The following is an 18,834-nucleotide window of genomic DNA, read 5'->3' as shown; positions in this document are numbered from 1 at the left end:
ATCTGATTGCTAATATAAGCAACAGCAAAGGAGAGATCTGACAGACACTCTGTTGTCATCCCCAGCTCATCACATACTGACGTGCTGTCACCTCTCTCAGTGATACAGACATGCATGGTACTCGTTAGCAGCTGAGAGAGACGCACCAGGCTTTTGACGTATTACTAAAAGAGAGAAGTCCACATCTGGATTAGGCAGGGTGGATGGATGGCTCAATCAAACACGAGACTTTCACCTGGGAGACTGGGGTTACGAACAAAAACTAACAGTTCCCATCTCCTCTTTTAGATTTTGAGGGACAACATGTTTTCCCAGTTCACCCAGCTGAAGAGCCTGGACCTCCAGCAGAACGACATCTCAAAGGTAGAGGATGGAGCGTTCAGCGGCCTCACCCAGCTCACCACCCTACTCCTCCAGCACAACGGACTGAGAACAGCTTCTGAGGAGGTCCTGCTCCCTCTGGCCCGCCTCACCTACCTCCGTATCTATGACAACCCCTGGAACTGCCACTGCTCATTGGACAGCCTAGTCAGGACCCTGCAGGTGCCCAGCAACCGCAACCTGGGCAACTACGCCAAGTGTGCAGAGCCCGAGCTGCTGAGGGGTCAGAAGCTGAAGAAGCTCAGTGTGGAGTCGCTGTGTGCAGGTGACAAGGACCGAGAGGTGGGGGGACCGAGGCCTCCACCAATCAAAGTGAAGCCAGAGGCCACATCCATGTGCCACACCTACATGTTCCCCAGACCTCTGCTGGACTGCAGCAGCAAAGGTGAGGCTGTCAGGCTCTGGATCCACACAAAGTGATGTCAAGTTTTTAATCTACTGAAATGTTGTGAAACGCAAATATTAGCATGCATACTTACATGTGGTGAACATGTTTAACTTTATGGGCCCTATCTGATGCCGGCGCAAAGTGGCACGCAATGCAGCGTAACTGTCAACTTGAAACAAACAAAGAATCTCTTCATTATTTCTGCATTAGAAACTGTTCAGTTGCAGCTAGACTCAAGTGAAATCAAGCAGTGTTGCTGTGTGGTTTACTAAAGCTCCTCTACTTATTCAATGGTTATCGTGTGTGACGAAAAATAATTTTCCTGGCAGATATATCAATAACAAGTAGACTGCTCTGGCAGAGGAGTATTGTGTATAAAAGCTGCATTTGTTTGGTTTGCTCAGCAGTCTCCGTGTAGAGTCGTGGCTGCTTGTCCAGTGAAACTGGGCAAGAGAATTAGCTTGCTGTCTCATGTTTTAGTTACAACCAGGTTGAGCAAGTAGAGTTGTGTTTGTTTTATTAAGTCTGCCACATGGGGCCTTCTGTTTTTTCCAACTCTTGTGTTTTCCCTCAAAGTGGCACACAGCAGCTTTTGGTTAAAGGGAACGTTAAACTGGGAATTTCACTTTATTTTAGCGTATTTTGGGCTATTTGCTATGATTGCCTTCTATCATCATGTGTATGATGGGTTGGCATTTTGATGACCTGGATTGTGGTGTGTTTGTGTTCTTCCTGTGTGGTCTGTTGTGGTGTTGAACTGAGACTTCTGCAAATACAGCACCATCCATTGTATTCTATTCTAATTTGAGTCATGCATTCATTAATTTTCTGCAGACTTGTGCTCTCCAAGAGATCTTAGAAGGCAGTAATACCCACCAGCGCAACAATCTGTTTGTGTTTTCAGTTTCAACACCGAGACAGCGTGGGTATAAAGCTGCCGAAAACATGGAAACAGGCAGGCATCGGTCAAAAAAGGTCAAAAGGAGTAGAGAAGGGAACGCAAGTTTTTCCTCCAACTTTCTCTCAGCTCCTCCAGCTTTCACATCTGGTTCTCTCTCTGTAAAAATGCCACTATGAAGCTGCTATCATAGAGGCTGTAACTTCCCCAGTGCTCCATAAAAATTTTGTTTCAGTGTCGCTTTTCAAAGACGCACTAGAGGCAGGGACGACAATTACTGAATATTTGCAGACGGATCACTTTTTGTTACTTTTATGTGGCGCTCTTTATTCTCAGTTGCTGTCTCATCTTCTCCATCCTGTAAACCCCCTTTATCTCTGTGTCTTCTTCAAAGCACTGAAACTCCTCTGACGCCCAAATAGCATCCGCTGTCAACACATTGCACTGAAAGATTGTCTGTGTTTCAGATCAAGTGAGCTCCCAGATTTAAATGAGCAATTGAATGCATCTCATATAAATGGAGAGCTTATGCCCCTCACAGAAAGCAATCTTTCACAAAGCATCGACAAGCCAAAACCACACAATGCAGCATCTGTGTTGTGTAAATGCTTGAGGACGCTTTTTGCATATTTTCCCAATTTTTTTTTTTCTCTACAGTAGGACCTTTGAATCGATTCATTATCTGAACCACCATAAGGTCTCTCTGTTTTTCTCCCATCCATCTCTCCACATCTTTTCCTCTTTTTTATGTCTGGTAATAACTCTCTACATCCTGCCTAAACCATGCCCCACCATGAAAGCAATATGTGATGTGTGAATGTTGCTTAATATACTACAGCTGTTGTGCGTGACATTCAATACATGGTTTCTGTGCTTTTGATTTGCAAGGACGCCTATATAGTTGCACTGTAAGCTGATACCAGTCGAGGTTTGGAGTCGTTTCATTTTGGTGTTTTCATTGCACTGCATTCCAACACCAATGTTTTCATTAGTCGTATTAGCTGCCAATCAGGACGAAACCTAACCTCAGGCTGATTATATCATTACGCTTTTCTCCTATACATTTTGTGTCGGTTCAGCAGTCTAAACACTTACAGATGCTGGTTGACTTTGGTATGCTGTGGTATGATATAACCTTGAAAACTTTGAGTTAAGTAATACAATATGATATCCACATAAATAGTGAATTGCATTCTTCCCATTATAATGAGTTGTTTAATATTTCATATGGAGAGCATCATTGCTCTCTCTGTGTTCCTAAACAGTGTGCCTCTCTGTCCCACAGGGACGTTGTTAGGTGGCTGCAGTGCCGAAACATTTGCTGTTACCCCGAAGACTGCCCGCTGTTTTTAGTACCCTATTGGCTCCTAGTTCCCATTAAATCTAGTGCAAGCAATTCTCCAGCGCTGGAATAATGGTCTATTTGCCCTTTTTTTCTCGTAAAGAAACAAAAGTTATGTTTACATCGACTGCATCTTACCAAAGTGCATTGTAGGTATCCTTGAGGTCAAACAAACTTGCTAAATTGCTACACGTATCTGTGCATTACCGCCACAAACTGAACTTTGTATTTTGTTCCTCATAGTTGCCTCTCATCAAATGTTCTGTCAGGCACTAACTGATTACTCTTCTTTGAACACACAGCTGTTCTCCCTTTGGAAGAACAACTTTTGACAACACAAACACATCCTGACTCTCCTGATAAGCACTTCAAGTCCATCTTGACCCAACCTCCTTCGTCTCTTTACCCTATAGGACAGATGTACCTTCTTGAGTCATTGAGACAATTTTGGTCATGGTGTCTGTCATTATTTTCAGATTTTCCACCACAGTTACATCAGAGGAAGTGTGTACTGCGTTGCCCATATGCTCATGCATATGTACTGGATCCGCCTCTGAAAACATTGTTCCATCTTAGGTTGGATGATATGACCTATCCCTCTGTGTCTCTACTATATATTAAGACAGGCTCTGTAGCCAGTAAGGGCAGGATTCTCGCATGATCTTTTGAATCCCGCTGCCTTGCAACGTAACAGATTTAAGGAGCAGTACTGCCTACTTCATGTGACATGAGAATATCAGTTGGTGGCGGTAATGCAATGCGGTAAAGCACAGAGGAGAAGAGTGAAATTGGAGGGTTGTCTCATTTGAGGCAGTTATTTTGGTTTAAGTGAATCAGGGTTGGACCGAAGAATGATGCCATCACGATGCCTAACAATCATCAACACTGAGCCCTGATGTTTCACTATGGTCATGGTCATATGCCAGTTCAGTAGATATCGTCCAACCCTAATGTGAACACAAAATAAACTGAAATAATAAAGCTCATGAAAATATATTTTGACACTGTGATTCTCTACCAGACATGGCCACAAAGTTAGCTGATAATGTTGGTCTGTTTTCCCCAACCGTGCACAGAAACATGGCTTATAATGCAATTACAGGACTTTAAAAATGGATTAGCTGCAGTCAGACCATAATCAACATGAGGAATTTTAAGGCAAATTTAAAAAAAAAAGTTAAACTTAAATAAAACTATAACAAACTGCGAAGAGGGTAAACATGAGCATGTAAAGGCTATCTAGGCTATACGGAAAATGATTTTCATATGGAACTGATGGAAAACAAGCAGGGAGTGAGAATTAAGAAACCCAGAGCAGAGTGGAAACATACTCTGATCTCTCTGTCTCCAAACCCCTATATTTTCCTCTTGTATATCTCTTTTTGCCTGGTTTTCCCCTCGTCTCCATCATGTCTCCTCTCCTCTGGTTTGAAGGCTGTTTCTCTGAGGCGAACCACAGCAGATTTCAGGCTCCACATCAATCTCACTGGACATTCTTTTCTATTCAATGCTATACACAGTGGTTAGAGTCAACATGGAAGTTTTTAGCTGTGTTTCTCAGAGTAACTCCAGTTCACGTCCCATCTTTGTGTCCACTGTATCAAATGGACATAAACAGAAATTATTTGAAGGCATATTTTGATATAACCACTTTAAACTTCTTCTAAATAGTTCAATCAAACTGAAACATTTTTTTTTCTAACTTAAAACACTAACTTAAACCTGTTTGTGTCCCATCAATGGGTAGCACAGGTTTAAAGTACAAAAGCTCTGCTGGTAACTGCAAGTAATGTTAGCTTTAAAAGTAAAGTAGCATTAGCATAAAAACATACTGTTGGCATAAAAGTTGAAGCATAAAATGTTGTAAAATGTGTAAGAAAAAAAGTAGCATTTAAAAAAGTTGTGTCAGCATAAAAAAAGTAATGTTAACTGCTAATTTTGTATTAAATATATGGGTTAAAAGCAGCATGGGTTAAAAGAACAAAAGTTCTGCTTACACAAGTAATGTTAGCATTAAAGCAGCGTTAGCATAAAAAGATAATGTTTAGCATATGATTACTGAATAAATCCTTCTTATTCTGGATGTTGTAGATGTCAGAGGTGTTACATTAGTGCAAAGCCAACTTTTAGTGTCGATCTTCTTATGAGCTTTCAGTCAGTTTGTTCTTTGCACACACACCTCACGGTGTTCCTCAAAAACAAATCTACAGGCCGGTATTGATTATTTTTGGCCTAGTTCTAGACTTTGCTTTCAAGACTCATAAGGTCAAGAAATCATTGGTTTCAGAAGTAACATAAAACCTCCATATAAACTTCAGGCCATTTGAGTAGGCAGCAGAAAAGTGACTCATGTATATGGCGAGTTGGCTGCCTCCCAGTCACACACACGCCCACACGCATGTTATTATGTCAGGCTCTCCCCGGACTGCCTGGGCATTTAGTCAGCAGAAAAAATGAATCTTCCATGGTGTCATTTGAGCGAGAGGCAGAGGTTAGAAAGCACGAATAAGAGAAGAAGACGGTATCAAACATCACTCTGTACTAACAGCGGGAGTTAGCTGTAGGCTCTGCCAGGCGCCAACAAGTTTTCCTGCAGTAGTTTGAAAGTCCTGTCTACACTGGGAGCTGTACAACCGTTATGAAACTAAACTGACATTCGGCTCCTGTTTCTCAAAGACATATTTCACGCTGAGGTGAAAAGGTCACTGAAACATTGTGAGAACAGACCATGGGTTACTGAAAATACCACAGAAACCAATCATTATGACATTATTGCAAGAAATTTGGCAGTTGGCAGTTGTTTATTTGTTAGGATCTGGATGAGAAAAGGTTGATTATATTTTGATTGTTTTATTTATTTTGTTATTCCCAAGATGCTGTTGTCATGGTGACATGGTTAAAAGGGCATTTGGTAAGGTTGTATAAAGCTTTTTATGGCTCCAGAGGGAGATGTGATGAAATGCCTTCAGTGATGACAGTCAGTGTCTGGTGGGGTGTAAGAAGGAGCGGGTGGTAGAGCATTGGCAGCATGTACCGCAGGGACCGTGGGACCATTGACTCCTATTTTCAGCCCTTTGCTGCATGTCATTCCCCCACTCTCTCTCCATCTTTCCTGTTGTATCTTCAGCTGTCCTATAAATTAAAGGCAAAAAAGAAGCAAGCTTACCAGAGCTTATGGCCCGTTCCTCATCTCTGCTTGAGGCCAGCAGTCAAGACTACAGGGCTGCTACAGTAACAGAATTTCCCTTGCAGGTATTTCAACAGCACGTTACGCAATACTAGTGCAATTCTTTTCTATGTTTTTTGAAAATTACTTAATTTATGATAAATGAAGTAATTTGTTGCAGTAATGTTAAGTGTAACGTTACGTGTGGATCTTATCTCTTTGCCCAGCAGGCAACTTAATGGTCTTTAAGCTAGCTGCTGGGTGCTAATCATACACAACGATGCCAACTCCTACAGTTTGACCATTTCTTTTTCACATGTTAGCTATATTGTTATCTTCAAGGCATGCCGAGCAAATAAATTTACACAGCAGCAACAAAACACAGACACGCTTTGTTTTTTCATGTTGCTTTTTGTGAAAATATTTAATGGCAGCCAACCTACTACTGTCATTATTTAGTTTGCTTCAAATGAGGCTTAAAGTTCACACAGTTTCTCTTGATTGTCCCTTCATATTACAACATTAGTCCAATAATGCCCCAGCTTGTAATAGTATCACATTCAACAAGTTACTCTACGAAATAAACTGTAAAACGACATAAAACATGGCAAAACGTACAGCTTCTAAGTTTGAAGTTGGGTTATAGTATTAGCTCATCCTTGGCCTTGAACTGTTACTTGCTCACATTGCTTGTTGAGTTTTTTTGAAGCACTTTGAAGCACTGAAGTGTAAAATAAGAAGGGCCAAGCCTCATGAACAGAACAGAAATAAAATTAACATAGAGGTAGTTGCAGTCGGTTGCTCTCCCCTGCAGTTGGCTTGTTAATAGTGCAGCATTTCAGAATTGCGGTTGGTGGAACAACCGCTACTGAAAAGCATTAAGTTCCAAGAGAGGACTTTGTTTACTCTTAATGACACAAAGTATCTCTCATACACACATGCTTGGAAAAAAGTCACTGTCATACACAGAGACTTACTCTGTTGTTTTCTATTATGACTGTCAGTTAAAGCATGAAGGCAATAAACCTCTTTTAAAAATGTAGCATGACTTAATCTCTCAAGACCATCATTTTTTTAAGGGAGGACATGACAACTAGTGCTAATCTGGTCACTGTAATAGTGATATCGTATAAACAGAGTTGTCAGCATGTTTAAAAAAGGCTTCACCTTTGCCTTTATATCTTTAGCAGCATGACTGAGTTATGTATATTGCATAAAGTTACGTCAGCCTGGGCTTGAGGATGATTAGTAGTGGAGCTAAAGATCATAAACAAAATATTCTCGTCTCTTTTCCCAAGGCATACGCTACATATCCTCATGGACAAATAACTTACTACTACTGTATATAAGGCTTGCAACCGTTTAACCTCTGGTCTGCGGTTACATAATGTGACCTTACATCAGATATTCTAAGTTCATATTTAACATGTTAACCTCTAAACTTTAATTTACTGCTAATGCTACCATTTAGTACATTTAGTGCAAAGAAAACATGTCAAGAAGTCTTTCCCTCTGTCAAGGCTTGTGGCATTGGTCCAAACCACAAAAATTCACTGTGCTACGCACAGTTGACCCAAGAGTAATCATGTCAACACTGTAAAAAAATTAACTGCTTCCTTTTCTACTGTCTAAACAGAATAAAATATATCGCACCACCTGCTCTGAACGGAATCAGTAGCCTATTGAATGCACACATGAAATATATCCTGCAGCTGCATATTTAACCTTTTGCAAAAATTGGAATGAGCTGTGGCGAGGTATTTTATAGAATATGGTGAAGAGGGGAAAACAACCAGACTGCAGATTTTTTCCTTAACACTACGTGCACATATAACTCATCACTAGTGCTAACCCATACTTGAGTAGGGTACATAGATAAACGTCCAGATTAATGCTCTGCACTCATGCTAAATCATGAAAAGATCTTAGTTTTGTAAATTCTGCTGTACATTTTCTGCAGAGAGTAATCCATGTGTCACACTAATGCACAGCTTACATGTGTTTAAATGGAACCTGCATAGGATGTTTTGTCAAATGAATGACTAAATTGCTGCAGAGAGTAACTCAAGTCTGGCACTTTGACAGAAAGCGGGTTCTTTAGTTTAGACACCTTAGAATAAATGATGAAATCACTCAGAAATAAGAGCTGTCGGTTCAAACTATATTTATAGCAGAGTTGTTATCAGAGGAAGCACTTGGATTTCCAGAAACTGAGAGAATCTCTTAGGTAGGAGCAAAGCGCTTTGGGACAGATGTTCACATGTGCAGAGAAATAATTACTTTAACAGGTTTAGCAAAAAAAAAAAAAAAAAAAACCCAGGCCAAACCCAGCTATGAATGAACGACTTTTCTGACATGTTTCTCTCTTTTTCCCTGCGTGTGTATGTGTGTGTGTTTCTTCATTCAGCAGTTTGCTCTGAGGGGGCACAGATGTTAAAGTAGGAAAAGAGCCTTTATCTGAAAGATTTGCTCCATTAAAAATCTCAAGATAACCAGAAGGCTCCTGATAAAATGTCTGACTTCCTGAAAACACAATTACCTCCAGGAAGCAATGCTAAAAGAGTGAGGGATACATGACATCAAATCAAGGTTATTCTCTGCTTGCACAATTTCTGATTTTATGAGGTGGATGTCTGTTTACTTCCTGCCAACTCTACAGTGACAAGACCTTTTCCTGCAAACTTAGTGATTCTATATCCTTAAATTAGTTTCTTCCCTTGTCGCAGTTAGCTTGATACATTAATAGCATTTATCGCTCATTTTGTACAGTTGTTTTTTTTTTGTATTTCACCTCAGTGTCCTCGATATCTGTTTGCAATGTCAGCTAGCTAGCTAGCATCATCTTCTTCATTCAAACAGGAAACAAAATATTTCGTTTGGTCGAAATAAAGCCTTAATTCACTGTGTTAGATGAGAAAATATAGGGAATAGGTGGAATGTTGGAGCAGTGGAAAGATGAGCCAAGACTTTTTTGGTTAGCTTTATTTTGTTTCTGTTGACTTTGAAAGAAGACGACTATGCTAGCCTGCTAGCCAATGTTGCTAGCAAGGAGGACAACAGGTGCTGCTGGTCGTAGACATGAGTTATCCAGTCTTCTGTCACTGCTGTCAGCACACAGTGTTGGAGATTATCCTCATCCTCCTTTTTGGCTCCACAGGTTGAAGTCTGATTTCACAAGTGAGCCTGGGAATGTGAGTCTGAAGTAAGAGTTACAGCTATTTTCCATGTTTTTTTAAAAACTGAAAATCTGCTTGGACAAAGTTACAGACACATGTACACCTCCAGCAGGGTGGGATTATCCCCTTTAGACTTCAGCTTCTCACTGTGGACTCCAAAGTCTGTTTCTGCCTCTGTAAATGTCTCTGCCTGCTGCACACTCAACAGCCATCACTGCATCACATCAATGAACAATAATAATTACATTTCCTGAGTGCACCGGCTACATCTGTGCACATGCTGTATGTTCCTGTGCGTTTGTGTAATTAGATTTTCTTAGAGTCAGTGATGATTTACAGCACCATGTATCCATGATAACATCTTCAACGTCTGTTATGGTAAAGTGTGTGCATAAAGACGGCAACATCTGCACTGTAAAAGTGTCTATAAGCATTCCTCTGAGCAAATTATACCGTCCATGTAAATAAATACATGCAGGAAACCAGTCCTCATGGATGTTCACTTGACTGCTCAACCACACGCATATCGTACACAATCTTTTTTTTTTTTAAACTACAAAATAACGCAGTCATTTTATATCAAAATAAACTGTGTTTGATTAGATCTCAGCCAGTATGCACTCCCTAAACAAACTCGTGTTTCCTCTCATCTGCAACCATTTGCAAAGCGCTTAAAAAACACCCATGATCATTTTGATGATACAGGTTGCAGGGGCCACCTACTCAGATTTAAATAGAGCTACACCGTGATCGGCAAAGCAGATGTGAGCTTCAGTTCAGGTGATTTTCATGTTTTTACAGACACTGACTGGTCAAACATGTCCATTGACTGTGGGAGCCACAACATTATTTGGAAATCCATTAAAATGCAGCAGGCAAAGTAGAATTTGTGCAGTAACAGTCTTAGCATAAATCTGGATCTATTAGGAAGTTAAGATGCTTGTGTAATCCACTTTTCCTGTCTTAAATTAGGCTGGCAAACATTGACATTGAGTTCATTTCCAAGTTAGGACATTTCTGTAATATTGCCCTTCTATTATTTTTAGCTTTGGGACAAAATGTGTTGACACTGACTTTTTTTTTTAACTGGCCCAACACTGCACGTGTAATATCACATTTGTTCTTCAGCGTGGGACTCTGATTTAAAACTCCAGAGAGGATCTATTATCGAAATGGGAATATGTGGGAATCACTGTTTGGTACATTAGAGTCTTCAAAGACACTCTTACACAGAGGGAAATGTGTGTGTGTGTGTGTGTGTGTGTGTGTGTGTGTGTGTGTGTGTGTGTGTGTGTGTGTGTGTATGAGGCTGGAAACAGTGGAAGAGAGTGAAAACACTCGTCCCTGGCACAGAAGTGAAATATTGTTATACATGCTGTCACACTGCACGCCATCTTGAAAAGGTTAAAAGTTGCACACAACCCACACAACATCTTGAAAATGTATAAAGATGCAGACAGATTGGATTTCCAGCTCTGCTGATGATTCTGGTGCTTTGTACTTTGTATTCATTTGTGGTGCACAGCTGCCTCACTCCTGTAAAACTATCAACAGGAACACAGGCATTAATCTTTATTTGTTGTGTTATGATATGACCTTTTACTTTTTTACACTTTTGACTTATTTTCCCACGCACACTCTGCCATTACAGCTCAGAGTTGACAAACTCATGTTTCTTTATTTTTCTGTCTTTGCAGATTTGAATAACGTTCCATCTGACCTGCCATCTGACATAGTGAAGATGGATCTGTCCAGGAACAGCATCAAACATCTCAGGCCCAAACAGTTCCTGCTGTCCAAAGACCTCAAGCTGCTCAATCTCAGCAGCAACAGTCTGCAACATATAGACACAGGTAACACAACAGTCCCACCCTTCGAAACCCATCACACACACACCTGAGCACAAACATCTGGGCTGAAATGGGTTAAAATACCTTATATCATGGCTACACAGATACTCATCCCTGATTGTCTGACTTAGGCTCATTAAAATCATACAGTTCACTGCATTTTATTTCAATTTTCATTCTCCTACATTATAAGTTAACACTAATTGATGAAGTCGATCTAACCTTTGGTTGAACTAGTGGTTGCAACAGAAATCTGAAGCTTGGGAGATGATCAAAACAATAACCCAAAAAAAAACTCAAGAATTACTCCATAATTTTACATCTTCACAACACTAAAAGTTTCAAATTCAATAAAAACAAAATTTGAACTGCTTAAAAAAAACTTACACCAAGGACTGTTTGAGGCAGTTATAGATATTGATGCATGAGTGAATATTTCATTTTACTATTGGGGGTGACAACAAATAGACAAAATATTCTAGAGCAGTTCCTGAAGGGGACACCAGATGATCTTGCAAAAGTACTGTTGTATTGATTGTATATAGAGGAAACCCTTATTATTACAAGATACCATTATAAATGTGCTTTATTCTGTTGACTGGTAGAACCACAGACATGCACATCTTGCAAAACTTTTTTGTGTGCCTATAATGAGCATAAAGGCTTTCAATGCTCATTATTATAGCATTTAAAATTATATAGCTAGGTTTACAATGCTATATTGAGGGGGCCCACCCTCTTGTTTTTCCCAGAAAGGAGACGTTAGGACCTCTGTGTCCCCATGTAATTTCCACCCATGTATTGGTGTGTTTCACGAGAAAGACTGGTTGTACCATTGTACCACTGCAGAGGCGCAGATAAAATGTGACACATTTAACAACACGAATAAGCAAATAAATTATCCTCAATGCTAAATAGAAATCAATGAAAGGTTTAAGAAAATATTTGGTCTTTCATCAGGGAGCACATACAAGATAATTTAGTGTACAAAAGATCAATTTTTACCAAAGCAGAATATGTGCTCTGAATACTACTTCTGCCTCAGCATTAGAGGAGGGCCATTAAAAAAAGTGCAGACTCATTACTCTCTGGGCTCATGTATTCCTGCCCAGGAGGGAAATCCTTTAAAAATCTTGTAGTTTTCTTCATTACCCTGCAACATATGTAAACAATCTGTCTCTGCAGCTCTCCCCAGTGTGCTCAAGACTATTTGGAAACTGGAAAATAAATTCTGTGTAAGTCTGAGAGCTTGTGATAGCTATAGTGACATATGGTCTCAATCATGGTCGCTCCTTCTAATCAGGTTCACACTGGAAGTCAAATAAAAAAAAATGTTTCCAATAGTTTTCAAGAGGTTGTTTGGTCGCACTTTTCATGTGGTGGATGACGGAAACATGAATGAAAAGGACAGACAAAGGCTCTGGCAAACTTGGAATGCTTGCTATTGTCTTTCAGTGTTGGTTTTGGCCAGTTTTCGTGCCAGATTGTTGAGGTTTTTCCTCGCAAGACGAACTCCAAAATAGACACAACAATAATTCAGACAGTCACAGAGAAGTGAAGTATTTTTTAAGGTCAATTTATTGCTGAATTTCCTATGACTAATCACATTACGCTTCAGGAATTGTCACAATGTGGGGACTCCACCCGCCTGGAACTCCAAAATCTGCAAAAAATATTTGTTAATACTCTTAAAGTCCCTGGAAAAGATCCTTCTGGCCCTCATCCCCATTTTGTTACTGTAAGTAATGTAACAATGGAGCAGCAGACAAATACGCTCTGTGGGACTTATGCAACAGTGATATCTGTAGTTATGGTGACTGGAGACTTTGAAATTGTGTTTATTTGTTATGGAGACTTGTTGCCAAGATGAGTCGAGAGCGGGGCAAGTCTGGGGGGTAAATCCCAAATTTATCACCTCTGCTTAAGTTGGATGAGGGTTGTGTTTTCTGTCGGTTTTAAAAGAATGTTAATGTATGGACATTAAAACCGGAAAAACTGATGACATGGTATAAATGCCTCAGCGGTTGTTATGTTGTATATGATCTGGGATCATGGTGGGAGAGCTGATTAAAATACTTTGAGATTTTGGAGGAGGAGCTGTTTGCTTGCATTTATGTCATGGCAAAAGACTGACTGTAGTCTCAAAGGATGGTGAGATAAGGATGCTTTGAAACAAAGAACAGATGGAGAGAACAATTATGGAAGAACTGACAAGTCACACCAGCTAGCTGAGGCAAGTGTGGTCATTAAAAGAAACAGTTTGAGGTTTCTGGAATTGCACTTATTTGCTCTCTGGCAGAGTCAGATGAGAAGATTGATACCACTCTCATGTCTATACGCTAAATATGAGGCTTGAGCCAGCAGCTGGTTAGCATAGCTTTGCACGAAGAACTTAAAAAAGGCCTGTTTCTGTCAACAGGTAGTAAAATCAACATACCAGCACATCTAAGGCTCACTAAGTAAAATGTTATATCACTTTTCCTGTGAGCCATAGCCAGGCAATCAGCAGAGATTCCAGGAAGTTACTGCTCAGAGCAAGAACTAGTTCAGCACATAACCTTTCCTAAAACAGCAAATTGTCATCGTTTTTGTACAGCTTAAACAAACCTGATGATAAACCCAGTAGTTAGTGAACTTTTAGAAGTCCTTGCAGTTCAACAGAGCCAGGAGAGCTGTTTCCCGGTGGTGACAGTTGTGACAGGAGGCATTTTGTTTTCAGGTTGTTCGTCTGTCCCATTCTTGTGAACTTGATATCTCAGGAACGCCTTGAGGGAATTTCTTCAAACTTGGCACAAATGGTCACTTGAACTCGAGGATAAACTGATAAGATTTTAGTGATCAAAGAACTGGCGATAACTCAATAATTCATACAGAAATGTCTAATAAGACAAAACAAAATGAGGAAATTAGTTTCGCAAATTAGAGCTGGAGAAAGGTCTGTAAAACATCCCGGCTTATTTGTATTTCTGTAAACCAGTCACAATCGTCTTGGGTGGCCAAATATGCAGCGATGGCGCCCTTGCAAAATACCTTTAGGGGTTTACTAGTTTTGGTGGAACATTTGCACATGGCATGGAAATGGCTAGAACCCAGCAATTGAAAAGGGAACAGCTGTTAGTTTGTTTACTTTCATACGGACAATGACCCGGTTAGGGTTAGGGTATCTTGCCCCTAACTTCAGCGTGTAGGTTTTTTTAGCTCAGGGGTTTCCTGTAGCGCCGAAAACAGTAACACGCATGCAGCAGATGTTGCCCGAAATAGTGGCCAATGGCAGGCTTTCACCCTCAGTCTACATCTGGCGAGTCAGACTACTTTAACGTGGACTCAGCACCATTTAACTTTGTGTTCATAATATTACTGGGCCCTTTCAAACATGGCAGTCGTTTACAGCTCAAAGACAATTATGCAACAACTTTCCCAAATAGGAATATGAGGACACACAGAGTTCAAGAGTGGAATAATAAGCTTCCATTTCTGACACGTGCAAACTGGACATAATTCACAGAGAATATTGCATCAGTTTGTTGCAGTGCCTGCTGGGAAAACATTCTGAAAAGTAGACCACACTGGGCTTCCTGTGGCCATAGTGGCTCAAACAAAGCAAATGAACAGTAGCCCCTGTTCCTCCTCCTTTCTCTCCTATAGTTCCCTCTATGTGTGTCATCTTTAGGAATGAAGGATGAAATTGCAGTAACAGTAACTCATCTGTTCCAATTAGTAAAAATGGATGTCAGAAGGATTTTTGTCCCTGGCGTCCTTTTTTTCATATTCTATCACGTCTCTGTTTTCTGTGATGTCTTTATTCTCACTATCTTTGTCCAGCTCTATACGCTCCACACACTTCTTCCTCCCCCTCCTCTTCTCTGCGCTGTAAAGATCAAAGCAAGGCCCAAGGCTAGTGGACAGCGTGAAACTGTCTCCACTGTCCCATTACGCAGACTGATAACAATGTCTGGAAGCTTTTCAGGACTTTTAACAGTCACTTTTTTTAACTCAAGTTAAGATTTTCTTGATTGTGAGGTCAGTTAAAAGTCACTGATGACTTCACGACCTTAAAAAGTAGAGATGAATAATCAAAATGATGATGATTCAGAACAACTGGTCTCAGGTTCGCTCGTTAAATTCACTTGAATTATTTACATTTAATGCATGAGGCTGGTGCAGCTGCCCCATAATCTTTAAGAAAGTGTGTCATTTTCAACAAAGTTCTGACAACAAAAGTTTTTCAGTTCATTTGCAAAACCAGAAAAGCAACTCCTCAAATTAATAAATAAATAAACACCAGTTTGACTGATACCACATTAAAAAAAAAAAAAGATTTCATAAAGTTATCATATCAAAACAACCCAACGCCAGTTTGACCGATATTTCCAGGATGACACACAAAAAACATGATTTAAGCCAAGAAAATTCATTGGAGGAGTGCAGATCTCTGCCAGGAAACCCAGAAATTAACTATTATTTTGTAATTTAATTACATGTAACTATTTACATGTAAGTAGTCACTCTTAAGCCCTGCAAAAGTGTTTTGTGAAGTCACAGTGACCTTTTACCACCAAAATCTAATCAGTTAATTCTTGAATCCAAGTTGTAATTTGTGCCAAGTTTAGTATTCAAACAGCAGTATGGATGTGAAACTTACTTTGTTCTACTTGTCTTCTCCTCCCAGCTGCATTCGCAGGCCTGCTGTACCTTCGTGAGCTTGACTTGTCCAACAACAGCCTCCATTACTTCCATTACGGTGTACTGGAGGACCTGTACTTCCTTCGGAAGCTCTCGCTGGACAACAACCCCTGGATGTGCGACTACAACATCCACTACCTGATCTACTGGCTCAAGCACCACCCCGGCGTCCTTTACACTGGCCTGATCTGCTCAGAGCCACAAGAGTTCAAGGGATGGCGCGTCGAGGATTACGTCAAGACCTACAACGGGGAATGTCCCAAGGATAGACAAACTGGAGGGACGGATATGGGACAGGGAGGACAAGGCGGGACAGACAATGAGGCGCAGGAGGTGGTGAGGGAGACGGAAGACGGGCAGGACAGGCGTCTGCCTCAGCCATTGAAAGAGAAGAAGCCCAGCAAGTTTGAGATCATCAGGCTGAGTTAGGGTGGAGGTGGAGCAGCAGACTGGTGTGGTTTAGGGTGGAGTGAGGAGTGTTGGAGGTCTGTGGACAGACTGAAGAGTGGATTCATTAAGGTAGACTCAGTGATTTCATGTTTAAATCAAATGTGACATGTAAAAATACAATTTTGGGATGGAAATCCATTATTTGCACCTAAGAGTCTTTTCCAACATTTTCCATCTTGTGTTGATAACAGAAAAACTAATTTTGGGATATTTTCTTAAAAGATTATTAGTTCCAATGTCATGTTGCTAGGTTTACCTTTAAAACAAAGGTTTAGGAAATGCCATTTGAGCTTTGGTTGTATCTTTTAGCCCAGTGTTCCCAGTCCAGTCTGTATCAGATCTAATAACCTCCACAAAAACGTCTCTTTGGATTTTACACACAGTGAACTGCAGGTGCTCTCTTATTTCTGTTAGTTATTTTGATACTGAGTTCAGGATATACTTTTTTCTTTCAAAAAAAAGTAGTTTTTGGTCTTTTTTGTATGAATTAATGTATGGCATTGTCAACCTGTTTTCTGGAAATAAAATTGGGTTTATTTTTTCTGAAAGTTTGCTTTTGTAAGTGATGGACACAGACATGGCAGAAGGTAAAATGTAGTTAGACATACTGAACTTGTTTACCCCCAGTGCCACTGGTTGTTAACCAAATATGATAGGAAGCTGTATTGCATCATACAGTGGATACAGCATTAAAGCGATGTCGGGAATAATCACAAAAATTAGTTCTTGAATGGGAAAATTCACTGAACACCTCCAAAAGTCAGAACAACAACTTGGAAAGTGGGCAAAAATGTTGATACACTACTTGCCAAGTTTTTGACATCGTATATGCAGAAATATGGCGCATATCAGTATTTATGTAATTTGTAATATGGTAATAAATTGTAACCGCTAGTTGCTGTCCACGGACAGTGACCTGGATTAGATAAAAAAGTTATTTATTAGCATTATCCCTGATGAAAGGTCAGGTAAAGCAAGATTTTAGTGGTTTTAGGGAATGTACTGGTGCTGCTACAACTCTGGGACAAAATCAGTTTGTAACATAAAGCTTGAAACGGTTTCAGCAACCTTTGATAGCTCAACTCATCACCCAGACACTACAAGCACAACAACAACCCATAAGCCCACATGTAGTGTCCATGTTGTTCCCACAATACAATTTAAAATCTCATGAACACACCAAAGCTGGAAGAATAACCTCCCAGCTTGGGAAACACAGCATTACTCACTGTTTTTATCTGTTAACTGTAAGTTTCCAGATACACTTTACTGGGAATCTGTCAAATGCATCATGACTGATAATTATTGGTTAAGATGCCAAATTCTAAAAGAAAAGGACTGATATCAGATCTTTACAGTGACACTGATTACAATGTTGAGTCAGCCGCATTTTCTTGGCATCCAATTCAAATAAACAAACTTTCCTTGCTTACCTTTGTTTATTTACAGACGTTATGACAGCGTAATGAACCTTGCATGAAGGCTATGGGGATAACCGTGTTTTCAGGCATCCAAGAGATTGTTTTGCTTGGCCACTGAGTCGAATCATTAGTTGAAATTTGTTGAAATGATACTGGATTAACTGTAGCTTGATGTCATCATCTGAAAAACTCAGTGTTTTGATTAGCTCCTGCTAAGTTTTAAGTGCATTTCAGGGGGCTTTACACCATGCAACTTAACTCCAGCTTAGTTTCACCTAAGTTTTAACCAATTTAGTTTCACCTTGTAAATTCCACTGTATAAAATCAGCCTTACTCCTGAAACATTTCAGCAGAAAAAAGGTATCGTGCGCACCCAAGAGACTGACTTTTGTCAGTGAAATTTTATTTTGTCAGTTATTGTCAGGTGGAGCAGAATCTACACCTGGACTTTTCCTACAATCATTGCAATCAAAACAAACATAAAGGCAGATTAACTGTATTGTGTACCAAAGTAACAATCAGTGCAGCTTCATGACTTCCAGGTTGGTGTTTGAATAAGGCCTGCCAAAGAAAGATTATATCCTGGATGTAATCCTCGTCAGCTTCATTACTTCAGTTTGACTGGTGTGTTGGCAGGAAGTGATCTTGGCAAAGTTTAGCCTTAAAGGTGATTGGACTATTTTTTTCCTGTTTACAGGGGTGCATGTAAATGTGGTTAATTATTTCTAAATGCAGCCACAGATGTTTTAAATCACTTTGGTATTCAGTGTCTGTGGTAATGAGCAACCTGCAGTAAAGATTATATGTTGAGACACAGTGCCCTCTAGTGTTCACAATGACATGGTCTGCTGAAGCCCCAACAGTCTCCTAAAACACTTCATGGTGGTTTTCCATTCATTTGCCACCCATTAGTATATGACAACATTAACCAAAGCCTCCACAGAACCGTTGTTTCTCACAGGAAGTCAAACTTCATCACATCAGTCGTTCAGAAAATCAGAGAATCCATTTAGAACACATTCACAGCCCATTTTAGACATTTATGACAATGCAAGACATTGATATGTATATAACTGTGA

At 40.0% G+C, this 18,834-nt stretch overlaps 1 protein-coding gene across 1 annotated transcript in view; it reads left to right on the top strand.

Moving 5' to 3' along the window:
- lrrc17 (leucine rich repeat containing 17) overlaps positions 1-16,882 on the top strand; it is a 34,378-nt gene extending 17,496 nt beyond the window's left edge. Inside the window, exons 3-5 of the mRNA XM_084711224.1 lie at positions 289-766; positions 11,049-11,204; positions 15,871-16,882. Of these exons, the coding sequence (XP_084567350.1) occupies positions 289-766; positions 11,049-11,204; positions 15,871-16,313 (1,077 nt within the window). The 3' untranslated portion in view covers positions 16,314-16,882. The remainder of the gene's footprint in view (positions 1-288; positions 767-11,048; positions 11,205-15,870) is intronic.
- Positions 16,883-18,834: the final 1,952 nt, after the last annotated feature.

Source organism: Lutjanus erythropterus, chromosome 22 (assembly GCF_056507025.1).
Source record: "Lutjanus erythropterus isolate fLutEry1 chromosome 22, fLutEry1.hap2, whole genome shotgun sequence".
NCBI lineage: Eukaryota > Metazoa > Chordata > Actinopteri > Lutjaniformes > Lutjanidae > Lutjanus > Lutjanus erythropterus.
This window is presented reverse-complemented; position numbering and strand designations above follow the sequence as displayed.